Source organism: Mesoplodon mirus (assembly GCF_964341445.2).
Source record: "Mesoplodon mirus genome assembly, chromosome: 3".
NCBI classification, from domain to species: Eukaryota; Metazoa; Chordata; class Mammalia; order Artiodactyla; family Ziphiidae; genus Mesoplodon; species Mesoplodon mirus.
This window is the reverse complement of record NC_138978.1, coordinates 157211687-157225377: the sequence shown is the minus strand read 5'-3', so window position 1 is coordinate 157225377 and position 13691 is coordinate 157211687. Positions and strand designations below refer to the sequence as shown.

Below are 13691 nucleotides of genomic sequence, written 5' to 3'. Positions count from 1 at the left end.
AGATTCCATATATATGTGTTAACATATGGTATTTGTTTTTCTGTTTCTGACTTACTTCACTCTGTATGACAGACTCTAGGTCCATCCACCTCACTACAAATAACTCAATTTCATTTCTTTTTATGGCTGAATAACATTCCATTGTATATATGTGCGACATCTTCTTTATCCGTTCATCTGTTGATGGACACTTAGGTTGCTTCCATGTCCTGGCTATTGTAAATAGAGCTGCAATGAACATATTGGTACATGACTCTTTTTGAATTCTGGTTTGCTCAGGGTATATGCCCAGTAGTGGGATTGCTGGGTCATATGATACTTCTATTTTTAGTTTTTTAAGGAACCTCCATACTGTTCTCCATAGTGGCTGTATCAATTTACATTCCCACCAACAGTGCAAGAGGTTTTCCTTTTCTCCACACCCTCTCCAGCATTTATTGTTTCTAAATTTTTTGATGATGGCCATTCTGACCAGTGTGAGATGATATCTCATTGTAGTTTTGATTTGCATTTCTCTTTTATCTTCCTTGGTCTTTGTAGTCAGAGCAATGGCTGTTTTCATGCTCTCTTACAATGCATTTTGCAACTTTAGCATTAATGCTATGTAAAGACACCTAAGTCTTAAAGTAGTATTTTTTATTCTTAGTATCCTAATTTATGTTTAACATTTTAAAATCATGGGTGACGAATTATAAAAACTCACATATTTTTCTTTCATTATGGTTCAAATATAAAGAATGAATGAATGCCTTAATACCTAATAGAGTGCCATGTTCCCATTGCTTTGGCTAATGAACAGCAAGTTGTTATTTACGATGGTGGTGCAGATGGTTAGTGTTGGTGGTGGTGATGATGATGGTGATGATTGTGATGCTGAAATGAGACTGAAAACCAACTGAGAATGGATTACTTCTCCTTAAAGCCTAAAACTGGACTCTGGACTTTGATGGAGTTGAACTATGGTTCTTCAATACCTTGTCCTTGCTCCATTACAACTACTTCTTAAAAACAAGTTGAGCTTTTTTCTAGGGATTAAAAGAAATCTAACAGTTGAAATAATTATAGTGAGGTCTGTTATATCCTTATTTAACCTACTCAAGTAAAGCCTGAATCATTCTGATCATCTTTATTCAACTGTTATTTGGTTGAAATCCCATTATGCTTCCCCGTGTTTGTTCATGTCCTTTCTAATTTTCTTATTATCAGGAGAAATATTCTTTCCAGAGCAGTGGTAAATTTCTCACCTTCTGTGGGATGATGTCATCCCGTCTGTGTGTTGCACACAGACTTATTTCATGACCCTGAGCAGCACCTTATACCCAGGCATTATTTGAGAAATGACCTCCTAGCTCTCTACATCCAGGCTTGGGTAACTGACATTTATTTTCACTTTAATATGTGAACTACAGAGCCTACCAGTGGGATTCTTGCTGGGAGATATGCCAAACCAATTCTGGCAGACGCCATTGGAAGGCATCATGTTTAGACAGAAATCCCAAGAGCTGCTGAGTCTTTGCAGCAATCCTATGTCAAAATGAGGTAGACATGAAAAACCTTTTATTTTAGGAAGGTGGAAATAAATGTGGGTATTCAAAAAATTCCAAAGAAAAACAACTGTTCATTTTTTTCCACCCCTTCCCCTAAAGATTGTCTGCAGCATCCCCACATCATGTGTAGTACTCCAGCATTTCAGAATTGATGGACTCCAGATGCAATCACAATTTGAACTTACTGGCCATGGCCAGTCTGACCTTGACCTCACATGTTTCTCTAGCCCTATGTTCACCAAGAAGAAACCATGGAATAATGAGGCTATCAACCAAGTCCACTGGCTGGAAAAACCCTTTAAACATAATTTCAAAGGCAAACATTATTTGAAAAACACAATGTAAGCAGGAGAAAAAAGAAGGGCGGTTATAAGCTGCTAGCAATTAGGCACTAATTAGGTTTGTTCCGTTCCTTAACTGCCCAGTTCAGCAGCACCATTTGTATCTCTTTCAAATGTTTTGGGGATTCCTCTTAGTGAAACCAAACCACAGTTTGCAGACTAACTTATAATAAAGGTACATCATAAATATATCCAGATCTAACTGACTAACTGAATTCTCAATTTCCTTTATAGTAAAAACCCAATTGAATGGAAAGCTGACACCATGTCTGTTTGGCTCATCAGTGTAGCCCTGTAAGTTAGCACAGAGCCTGGAACATAATAATTGTGCAAAAAGCACATTATTGAATTAATTTATTTTTGTTAATACTCATGACATCTATTTCAAAAATTGTGGAAATGAATTTATTTCTAGCTGATTGAGTGGAGGATATTTACACTAAGTAACTTATTTAAACTACCAGTTATAAAATAAATAAGTCACAGGTATATAATGTACAGCACAGGGAATATAGTCAATATTATAACAATTTTGTAGGGTGCCTAATCTATATAAATAACTAATTACTATATTATACACCTGAAGTTATTATAATATTATGAGGAAATTATACTTCAATAAAATAAAAAAATAAACAGGCTTTAAAGAGAAAGAAAATGATTAAATATTTGTTTGATGGTACCTTCTTTGATGATTAATTCTTACTCTGTAGTAGTATAGATGTAAAACATTTAATTGATTAGACCAGATATATCAACACCCCAGTTACCCCAGAGAATTCTTGTATCCTTTTTGACAATAAATTTCTGATTTAATATTTCATTTTCAAAAGTCTTTTTTCTGCCATAGAAGTGAAATGCGATAGGCACTTTGATATTTTCTAAGTTGAGGTCTTATGAATCCATGGGTATGAGGCAAATGATCGGTATAGCAGGATCTCCAGAGGCCGGCAGGCATAAAAATTCTCAGAGCCAAGTTACATTTTAGGAATGACCTGTATTCCATCAATGGCTTTAAGTGTCTTTCATTTACAAGTCACTGCATAACATGAAAGAGATGTTATGTACTGTGGAATATATTGGAAATGGAATAATAAAAAAGACATGGTCTCGACCTCAACAAACTTATAATCAAACAAATAAAAAGGGAAAGAGCAACTCAGACAAAACAGGCAGCAGTCAGGACAAGATTGGCTCCAAACCTATGTTCACTAGATAGAAAGAGGCAAAAGGCCCAGTATAGAGACTTTGCCTGAAAACAGGTTTATATTGAAGTTCAAGATGAGCAGATGGAAACCAGTAGTCAGCTAGTGGGAGCAAAGTAGCAAGGGGCCCCATAGTAACCAGTGGAGATGCAGAAACACAACACTGGGATCAGATTCATTTTACTCTCAAAAGCAATTTACCTCCCGTGCTTTCATTACTTTTGGTTTCTCTCTTGCACTGATTGGACCAGATCCCTGATAGGGGTTATCCAAAGAGCTCCTCTCCAGCCAGAGTCCAAGGAGGGAGCCTGAGGCCAGTGCCATCGAGGCTCCAAGGGGGCCACCATACATGCATGATCTCAGCGTGGCCTTGGCCATGGAACTCTGGCCATGGCTGACTGCACACTGCTGCAGCTGCTGCTCCTGTTGCTGCTTGTGCAGCTGAGCTGCATGGCCAAGTTCTAAGCCAAGATCACCCTGTACTGCATGCTCTGCTGTATGGTCGTCACTGTGGCCATGGTCACCTGCCTGCTGTGTCACTGTGGCCAGATAGTGGAGAAGGTGAGCATCATCAGTTGGCTCATCCAGTCCTTCAAGTACATATACTGCATTCACTTTGAGATTAAGGGCCGCCAGAAACTGGAGGTGGACCACCCCTGTGTCATCATCTCTAACCACCAGAGCATCCTGGGCATAGTGGTCTCATGGAGGCCCTTCCTGAATGCAGATTGCCAAGCAGGAGCTGTTCTTCATAGGATGCATGGGCCTGATCATGTGTACCTTGGGGCATCTTCATTGCCAATGCAAATGATTAGAAAACAATCTATAATAGGAATAGGAAAGAGTTTTATTCAAGCCAAACTGAGGACTGTAGCCCTGGAGACACAGATTCAAGAAGCACTTGAATTGTGTTCTGCCTGACCACAAAATGAGGGAGGCTTATATAGGCAAAACCCACAAAGTTGCATAAGTTGTTTGTCAAGAATTAGGATTAGAACCGGCAAGAAGAAAGGGTGCTTGTTAAGCAAGGATTGTTTGGGGACTGAATGGTTGCATAGTTACAAGGGGAGACCTTGAGACCATAAGGTTGCAGCAGGCACCTGCTAGCAGATGTTGTTTTGAGAATAGTTGGTGGTGCCCTTGAGTTTGATACAGTTCAGAAAATTCAAGTTCTCAGTGGTGCAGGAGCATGTCTGAAACCACACCCACGATGGCCACCTGGCTCCATTTTGAATGCTTGAACCACAGTTACTCCATTTTTATTTTTTAAATACATTCTTTAATGGTTAAAGCCCATGTACAATGCATGCTTGACAGTACATAGACAGACTGTTCTAATTAACATAAAGTTCAAGCCAAATCATGTATAAACTAGGATGAATTCCCCATACCTTAATTTGTGAAAATCTCTTCTATCATCAACTGACAAAGTACCAGGACCATGATGGCACACGTGGGCTTGGGCATGGTCAGAGAGAACCTTGAAGTGTGACTCTACCCTGAGGGCATGCGGAACGACAATAGGACCTGCTGCCTTTCAAGAGAGGAACCTTCTACCTGGTTATGGTTGCCCCTCGCCTCTGTGTTATACTCTACCTTCTCCTTCTACAACCCCAAGAGGAAGCTCTTCACCTCAGGAATGGTCAAGAGGAAGGTGCTGGATGCCATCCCCACCAGCAGCCACCCTGTGGCTGGATGTTCCCAAGCTCATGGACACCAGCTGCCATGAGCTTGGGAACATCCAAGTCCCAAGGACCACCTTGAGGACCACCTTCTCCCGCATGTCCAAGATACCCCAGAAAAACGGGGCCACTGCAGGGCCTGGTGCCCAGCCAGCCCAGTAGCTAAGGCCATGGGTGGGTCAGGAGCTGAGGGAAGGACCTGGCTAGAGAATGGACAGAGGGACCCCAGCCCTGGCTGCCAAATAATACTATGTCATAGTCCTGCTGCTCTCCCCCTTGCATTCAGGCCCCCTAAAGTGGAAGCCTCTTTCTGTCATTGGCCTCAGACCCAGGCCCCTGATGTCCCCTCAAAGGAGAGTGTGCCAGACCCTCAACAAGCTCTGAAGGCAAAGCCTTGCCCACTGTCATGCCTCCAAGATCCAAGAGTAGGAGCAGGCCTGGGGCTCCAGATGGGCTGACAGGGCTGGGCTGGGCTGCAAGGCCTTGGGATGAATGGCCAGAGATGAGACCCTCTGTGGTCCTGCCTGGGCCTGTGGGGTGCAGAGTCAGGCTTTGGGGGCCCAGCCACAGCCTGCATTGGTCTTTCAGGGAGAGGAGGAGCTCTGGGGGGGTGGAAGGAGCAGACCCCAGTTTTGTACACTCTTGAAAGTGCAAAATAAATAAACAAATAAAATTTTAAAAGTAAAGGTGTGGTGGTGAGAAGCCTGCAAATCTGCTAACATCATTGACCTTTCACTCTGTGTGTTTCCTTTTATCTGCAGAACCGCCCAAAGTCACTGTTATGCCCAAGAACCAGTCTTTTACAGGTGGATCTGAGGTCTCCATCATGTGTTCTGCAACAGGTTATCCCAAACCAAAGATCACCTGGACCATGAATGATATGTTTATTGTGGGTTCACACAGGTACTGGGTTTGTATCATGTTCTTTGTTTTTACTGAGTGAGAGACGTTGGTGAAATTTCTGGACAATACTAATCTGACCAAATCCCTAAGGTTAAGGGAGATTTGACCCAAATCCACAGCTTTAGATTTTCTGAATAGGCCAGGAAATGTCAGTAAAATAATAAATGATGAATGTATAGAGTTTGAGGTTCTAAAGTCTTGAATTCAATAACTGGGACTAAGTGCTTCCTAATACTTTGCTTTGCAAACATAACACTGTAACAGTTGGTTTACCTTGAATAATTGAAATGGGGATAATAAACTTTCTGTGGGTAAAGTAATGTGTAGTTTTAACCCATCTACTAGAGGTTTGGTCCTGAGATTTAACAGAAGAGAGCGGGAGAGACAAAGGACAGAACAGTAGCTCTAATTAAAGTGTATGCAGACATTCTTCGTAACTCCTGCTTGCTGCTGCCGTACTATCGTACACTGAGAGGTATTTTATTCTGCTGGATGCTTTTAAAAGAAAATGAATCCTCTCATGCTCAAAGAGAGTACTGAACACGAGGGGCATAAGCAATGAAGTTTCCAGCCATCGGGCTTCCATTACTCTGGGTTTGGCAGGGGGAGAAGGGCTTAGGTGTGAGCCAGATTCTATTCCTGGTCTCTTCACAGACTCACTTGAGATGTGAGGCATTGCATCTCTCAGGTTTTCATTTTGGGGAACTGTTTAGCTTAGAAGTTCACACAGAGCAAGATTGCCTGGGTGCAAATTCCACTTCTTCCCTTTACTAACCCTGACTCCGGGCAAGTTGTATAACCTCTTTGCTCATCTGTATAACAGAGATAATAGGATCCAACTCATTGGGTTGTTAGGAAGATTTAAAGCATTGATAAATGTAAAGGTTCTAGAGCAGCCCTGATACATGGCAAGTACTAGATATGTGGGACCTATTGTTATTATCATTATAACATTTCTGCTTATAAAATGATGATGTTAATCATTTCTGCAGTCAGCACCACAAACATAACTCTAAAATATTTGAAAGGAAGGTGCTATAGTTCCTTGATACTATTATTAGAATATTTTCAATTTTATTTTCTTTTTGTCTGTAGGTATAGGATGACCTCAGAAGGTACCTTATTTATCAAAAATGCAGTTCCCAAAGATGCAGGGATTTATGGTTGCCTGGCAAGTAATTCAGCTGGAATGGATAAACAGACTTCTACCCTCAGATACACTGGCAAGTATCATCAGTTTAAAAGGCAGTACAAATAGTATGAATATCATATCAAGCAATGTAACTGTACTTTCTTGAAAATTAATATTAGGAATGAGTTATACCCAGTTGTATAATTTATTGTTTGTTTCACACATTGATTAAAGCAAATATTGTAAATAATTTAAGTTAAAAGTTCAGGGAGTGAATAGCTTCAGTAATCAACAGAAATCAAGGAAGCTTCCAGATTATGGAAGAGTTCCAGAATGTCCACAGAGTTCTGTCCTTCCATGATTCATCTGTTCTTTGTAATATTTTACTTACAAATTAATAAATTCTGTATCCTTCCTAGTTTACCTCAACTTTCTTTTTTTTTTTTTAACATCTTTTTTGGAGTATTATTGCTTTACAATGGTGTGTTAGTTTCTGCTGTATAACAAAGTGAATCAGTTATACATATGTTCCCATACCTCTTCCCTCTTGCGTCTCCCTCCCTCCCACCCTCCCTATCCCACCCCTCTAGGTGGTCACAAACCACTGAGCTGATATCCCTCTGCCATGCGGCTGCTTCCCACTAGCTATCTATTTTACGTTTGGTAGTGTATAAATGTCCATGCCGCTCTCACTTTGTCACAGCTTACCCTTCCTCCTCCCCATATCCTCAAGTCCATTCTCTAGTAGGTCTGTGTCTTTATTCCCATCTTACCCCTAGGTTCTTCATGACATTTTTTTTAATTCTTAGATTCCATATATATATGTGTTAGCATATGGTATTTATCTTTCTCTTTCTGACTTACTTCACTCTGTATGACAGACTCTAGGTCCATCCAACTCACTACAAATATCTCAATTTCGTTTCTTTTTATGGCTGAGTAATATTCCATTGTATATATGTGCCACATCTTCTTTATCCATTCATCCGATGATGGACACTTAGGTTGCTTCCTTCTCCTGGCTATTGTAAATAGAGCTGCAATGAACAATTTGGTACATGAGGCTTTTTGAATTATGGTTTTCTCAGGGTATATGCCCAGTATTGGGATTGCTGGGTTGTATGGTAGTTCTATTTGTAGTTTTTAAGGAACCTCCATACTGTTCTCCATAGTGGCTGTATCAATTTACATTCCCACCAGCAGTGCAAGAGTGTTCCCTTTTCTCCACACCCTCTCCAGCATTAATTGTTTCTAGATTTTTTGATGATGGCCATTCTGACTGGTGTGAGATGATATCTCATTGTAGTTTTGATTTGCATTTCTCTACTGATTAATGATGTTGAGCATTCTTTCATGTGTTTGTTGGCAATCTGTATATCTTCTTTGGAAAAATGTCCATTTAGGTCTTCTGCCTATTTTTGGATTGGGTGGTTTTTTTGTTATTGAGCTGCATGAGCTACTTGTAAATTTTGAAGATTAATCCATTGTCCCTTGCTTCATTTGCAAATATTTTCTCCCATTCTGAGGGCTGTCTTTTGGTCTTGTTTATGGTTTCCTTTGCTGTGCAAAAGCGTTTAAGTTTCATTATGTCCCATTTGTTTATTTTGTTTTTATTTCCATTTCTCTAGGAGGTGGGTCAAAAAGGATCTTCCTGTGATTTATGTCATAGAGTGTTCTGCCTATGTTTTCTTCTAAGAGTATGATAGTTTCTGGCCTTACATTTAGGTCTTTAATCCATTTTGAGCTTATTTTTGTGTATGGTGTTAGGGAGTGATCTAATCTCATACTTTTACATGTCCCTGTCCAGTTTTCCCAGCAGCACTTATTGAAGAGGCTGTCCTTTCTCCACTGTACATTCCTGCCTCCTTTATCAAAGATAAGGTGACCATATGTGTGGGGTTTATCTCTGGGCTTTCTATCCTGTTCCATTGACCTATGTTTCTGTTTTTGTGCCAATACCATACTGTCTTGATTACTGTAGCTTTGTAGTATAGTCTGAAGTCAGGGAGCCTGATTCCTCAAGCTCCGTTTTTTGTTCTCAGGATTGCTTTGGCTATTTGGGGTCTTTTGTGTTTCCATACAAATTGTGAAATTTTTTGTTTTAGTTCTGTGAAAAATGCCATTGGTAGTTTGATAGGGATTGCATTGAATCTGTAGATTGCTTTGGGTAGTAGAGTCATTATCACAATGTTGATTCTTCCAATCCAAGAACATGGTATATCTCTCCATCTATTTGTATCATCTTTAATTTCTGTCATCAGTGTCTTATAATTTTCTGCATACAGGTCTTTTGTCTCCTTAGGTAGGTTTATTCCTAGATATTTTATTCTTTTTGTTGCAATGGTAAATGGGAGTGTTTTCTTAATATCACTTTCAGATTTTTCGTCATTAGTGTATAGGAATGCCAGAGGTTTCTGTGCATTAATTTTGTATCCTGCTACTTTACCAAATTCATTGATTAGCTCTAGTAGTTTTCTGGTAGCATCTTTAGGATTCTCTATGTATAGTATCATGTCATCTGCAAACAGTGACAGCTTTACTTCTTCTTTTCCAATTTGGATTCCTTTTATTTCCTTTTCTTCTCTGATTGCTGTGGCTAAAACTTCCAAAACTATGTTGAATAATAGTGATGAGAGTGGGCAACCTTGTCTTGTTTCTGATCTTTGTGGAAATGGTTTCAGTTTTTCACCATTGAGGATGATGCTGGCTGTGGGTTTGTTACATATGGCCTTTTTTATGTTGAGGAAAGTTCCCTCTATGCCTACTTTCTGCGGGGTTTTTATCATAAATGGGTGTTGAATTTTGTTGAAACCTTTCTCTGCATCTGTTGATATGATCATATGGTTTTTCTCCTTCAATTTGTTAATATGGTGTATCACGTTGATTGATGCATATATTGAAGAATCCTTGCATTCCTGGAATAAACCCCACTTGATCATGGTGTATGATCCTTTTAATGTGCTGTTGAATTCTTTTTGCTAGTATTTTGTTGAGGGTTTTTGCATCTATGTTCATCAGTGATATTGGCCTGTAGTTTTCTTTCTTTGCAACATCTCTGTCTGGTTTTGGTATCAGGGTGTTGGTGGCCTCATAGAATGAGTTTGGGAGTGTTCCTCCCTCTGCTATATTTTGGAAGAGTTTGAGAAGGACAGGTTTTAGCTCTTCTCTAAATGTTTGATAGAATTCACCTGTGAAACCATCTGGTCCTGGGCATTTCTTTGTTGGAAGATTTTACTCAGAGTTTCAATTTCAGTGCTTGTGAAGGGTCTGTTCATATGTTCTATTTCTTCCTGATTCAGTCTTGGCAGGTTGTGCATTTCTAAGAATTTGTCCATTTCTTCCAGGTTGTCCATTTTATTGGCATAGAGTTGCTTGTAGTAATTCTTCCAGGTTGTCCATTTTATTGGCATACAGTTGCTTGTAGTAATCTCTCATGACCTTTTGTATTTCTGCAGTGTCAGTGGTTACTTCTCCTTTTTCGTTTCTAATTCTATTGATTTGAGTCTTCTCCCTCTTTTTCTTGATGATTCTGGCTAATGGTTTATCAATTTTGTTTATCTTCTCAAAGAACCAGCTTTTAGTTTTATTGATCTTTGCTATCATTTCCTTCATTTCTTTTTCATTTATTTCTGATCTGATCTTTATGATTTCTTTCCTTCTGCTAACGTTGGGGTATTTTTGTTCTTTTTTCTCTAATTGCTTTAGGTGCAAGGTTAGGTTGTTTATTTGAGATTTTTCCTGTTTCTTAAGGTAGGATTGTATTGCTGTAAACTTCCCTCTTAGAACTGTTTTTGCTGCATCCCATAGGTTTTGGGTCGTCGTGTCTCCATTGTCATTTGTTTCTAGGTATTTTTTGATTTCCTCTTTGATTTCCTCAGTTATCACTTCGTTATTAAGTATTATATTGTTTAGCCTCCATGTGTTTGTATTTTTTACAGATCTTTTCCTGTAATTGATATCTAGTCTCATAGCATTGTGGTCGGAAAAGATACTTGATACACTTTCAATTTTCTTAAATTTACCAAGGCTTGATTTGTGACCCAAGATATGATCTATCCTGGAGAATGTTCCATGAGCCCTTGAGAAAAATGTGTATTGTGTTGTTTTTGGATGGAATGTCCTATAAATACCAATTAAATCCATGTTGTTTAATGTATCATTTAAAGCTTGTGTTTCCTTATTTATTTTCATTTTGGATGATCTGTCCGTTGGTGAAAGTGGGGTGTTAAATCCTGTACTACGAATGTGTTATTGTTGATTTCTCCTTTTATGGCTGTTAGTATTTGCCTTATGTATTGAGGTGCTCCTGTGTTGGGTGCATAAATATTTACAATTGTTATATCTTCTCCTTTGATCCATCCGTTGATCATTATGTAGTGTCCTTCTTTGTCTCTTGTAATAGTCTTTATTTTAAAGTCTATTTTTTTCTGATATGAGAATTGCTACTCCCACTTTCTTTTGATTTCCATTTGCATGGAATATCTTTTTCCATCCCCTCACTTTCAGTCTGTATGTGTCCCTAGGTCTGAAGTGGGTCTCTTTTGGACAGCATATATATGGGTCTTGTTTCTGTGTCCATTCAGCCAGTCTTTGTCTTTTGGTGGGAGCATTTAATCCACTTACATTTAAGGTAATTATCGATATGTATGTTCCTATTCCCATTTTCTTAATTGTTTTGGGTTTGTTATTGTAGGTCTTTTCCTTCTCTTGTGTTTCTTGCCTAGACAATTTTTTTTAGCATATGTTGTAAAGCTGGTTTGGTGGTGCTCAATTCTCTCAGCTTTTGCTTGTCTGTAAAGTTTTTAATTTCTCCATCAAATCTGAATGAGGTCCTTGCTGGGTAGAGTAATCTTGGTTGTAGGTTTTTCTCCTTCATCACTTTAAATATGTCCGGCCAGTCCCTTCTGGCTTGCAGAGTTTCTGCTGAAAGATCAGCTCTTAACCTTATGGGGATTCCCTTGTTTGTTATTTGTCATTTTTTCCTTGCTTCTTTTAATATGTTTTCTTTGTATTTAATTTTTATAGTTTTTTTTTTTTTTCCTGCGTTACATGGGCCTCTCACTGCAGTGGCCTCTCCTGTTGCAGAGCACAGACCCCCGACGCGCAGGCCCAGCCGCCATGGCTCATGGGCTTAGCATGTCTGCTGCATGTGGGATCTTCCCCGACCGGGGCATGAGCCCATGTCCCCTGCATCGACAGGCAGACTCCCAACCACTGCGCCACCAGGGAAGCCCTGATAGTTTGATTAATATGTGTCTTGGCATGTTTCTCCTTGGATTTATCCTGTATGGGACTCTCTGTGCTTCCTTGACTTGATTAACTTATTTCCTTTCCTATATTAGGGAAGTTTTCAACTATAATCTCTTCATATATTTTCTCAGTCCCTTTCTTTTTCTCTTCTTCTTCTGGGACCCCTATAATTCGAATGTTGGTGCATTTAATGTTGTCCCAGATGTCTCTGAGACTGTCCTCAGTTCTTTTCATTCTTTTTTCTTTATTCTGCTCTGAAGTAGTTATTTCCACTATTTTATCTTCCAGGTCACTTTTCCGTTCTTCTGCCTCAGTTATTCTGCTATTGATCCCTTCTAGAGTATTTTTAATTTCATTTATTTTGTTGTTCATCGTTGCTTCTTTCCTCTTTAGTTCTTCTAGGTCCTTGTTAAATGTTTCTTGCATTGTCTGTACTGTATTTCCAATATTTTGGATCATCTTTACTGTCATTATTCTGAATTCTTTTTCAGGTACACTGCCTATTTCTTCTTCATTTGTTAGGTCTGGTGGGTTTTTACCTTGCTCCTTAATTTGCTGTGTTTTTTTTCTTCTTTTGCCTTCCTTACTGTGTTTGGGGTCTCCTTTTTTCAGGCTGCAGGTTCGTAGTTCCTGTTGTTTCTGGTGTCCGTCCCCAGTGGCTAAGGTTGGTTCAGTGGGTTGTGTAGGCTTCCTGGTGGAGGGGACTAGTGCCTGTGTTCTGGTGGATGAGGCTGGATGTTTTCTTTCTGGTGGGCAGGTTCATGTCTGGTGGTGTGTTTTGGGGTGTCTGTGGCCTTATTGTGATTTTAGGCAGCCTCTCTGCTAATGGATGGGGCTGTGTTCCTGTCTTACTAGTTGTTTGGCATAGGGTGTCCAGCACTGTAGCTTGCTGGTCGTTGAGTGAAGCTGTGTCTTGCCATTTAGATGGAGATCTCTGGAAGAGTTTCGCCGTTTGATATTACATGGAGCTGGGAGGTCCCCTGTGGACCAGTGTCCTGAAGTTGGCTCTCCCACCTCAGAGGCACAGCACTGACTCCTTGCTGGAGCACCAAGAGGCTTTCATCCACACGGCTCAGAATAAAAGGGAGAAAAAGTAGAAAGAAAGAAAGAGAGGGAGGGAGGGAGGAAGGAAGGAAGGAAGGAAGGGGATAAAATAAAATAAAATAAAGTAAGATAAAAAAGTAAAGTTATTAAATTAAAAAAATTAATTATTAAAAAAAAGTGTTTTTTTTAATTAAAGAAAAAAACCCAAAAAACCTACGGACAGAACCCCAGGACAAATGGTGAAAGCAAAGCTATACAGACAAAATCTCACACAGAAGCATACACATAAACACTCACAAAAAGAGGAAAAGGGGAAAAAATAATATATCTTGTTCTCAAAGTCCACATTCTCAATTTGGGATGATTCATTGTCTATTTAGGTATTCCACAGATGCAGGGTACATTAAGTTGATTGTGGAGATTTAATCTGCTGCTCCTGAGGCTGCTGGGAGAGATTTCCCTTTCTCTTCTTTGTTCACACAGCTCCCGGGGTTCAGCTTTGGATTTGGCCCCGCCTCTACGTGTAGGTCACCTGAGGGCGTCTGTTCTTCGCTCAGACAGGATGGGGTTAAAGGAGCCGCTGACCC

General features: G+C 39.7%; 1 protein-coding gene across 4 annotated transcripts in view; it reads left to right on the top strand.

Annotated features, from left to right (window-relative positions):
• Positions 1 to 13691, top strand: part of HMCN1 (hemicentin 1) — a gene marked incomplete at its 5' end in the record, with an annotated part of 518370 nt that overhangs the window by 220821 nt on the left and 283858 nt on the right. For all 4 annotated transcript variants that reach the window (XR_014293546.1, XM_082615777.1, XM_082615778.1 and 1 more), the window contains 2 exons: positions 5537 to 5678; positions 6774 to 6901. Coding sequence is in view for 3 of the 4 variants with exons in the window: in XM_082615777.1 (XP_082471903.1) it covers positions 5537 to 5678; positions 6774 to 6901 (270 nt within the window). The remainder of the gene's footprint in view (positions 1 to 5536; positions 5679 to 6773; positions 6902 to 13691) is intronic.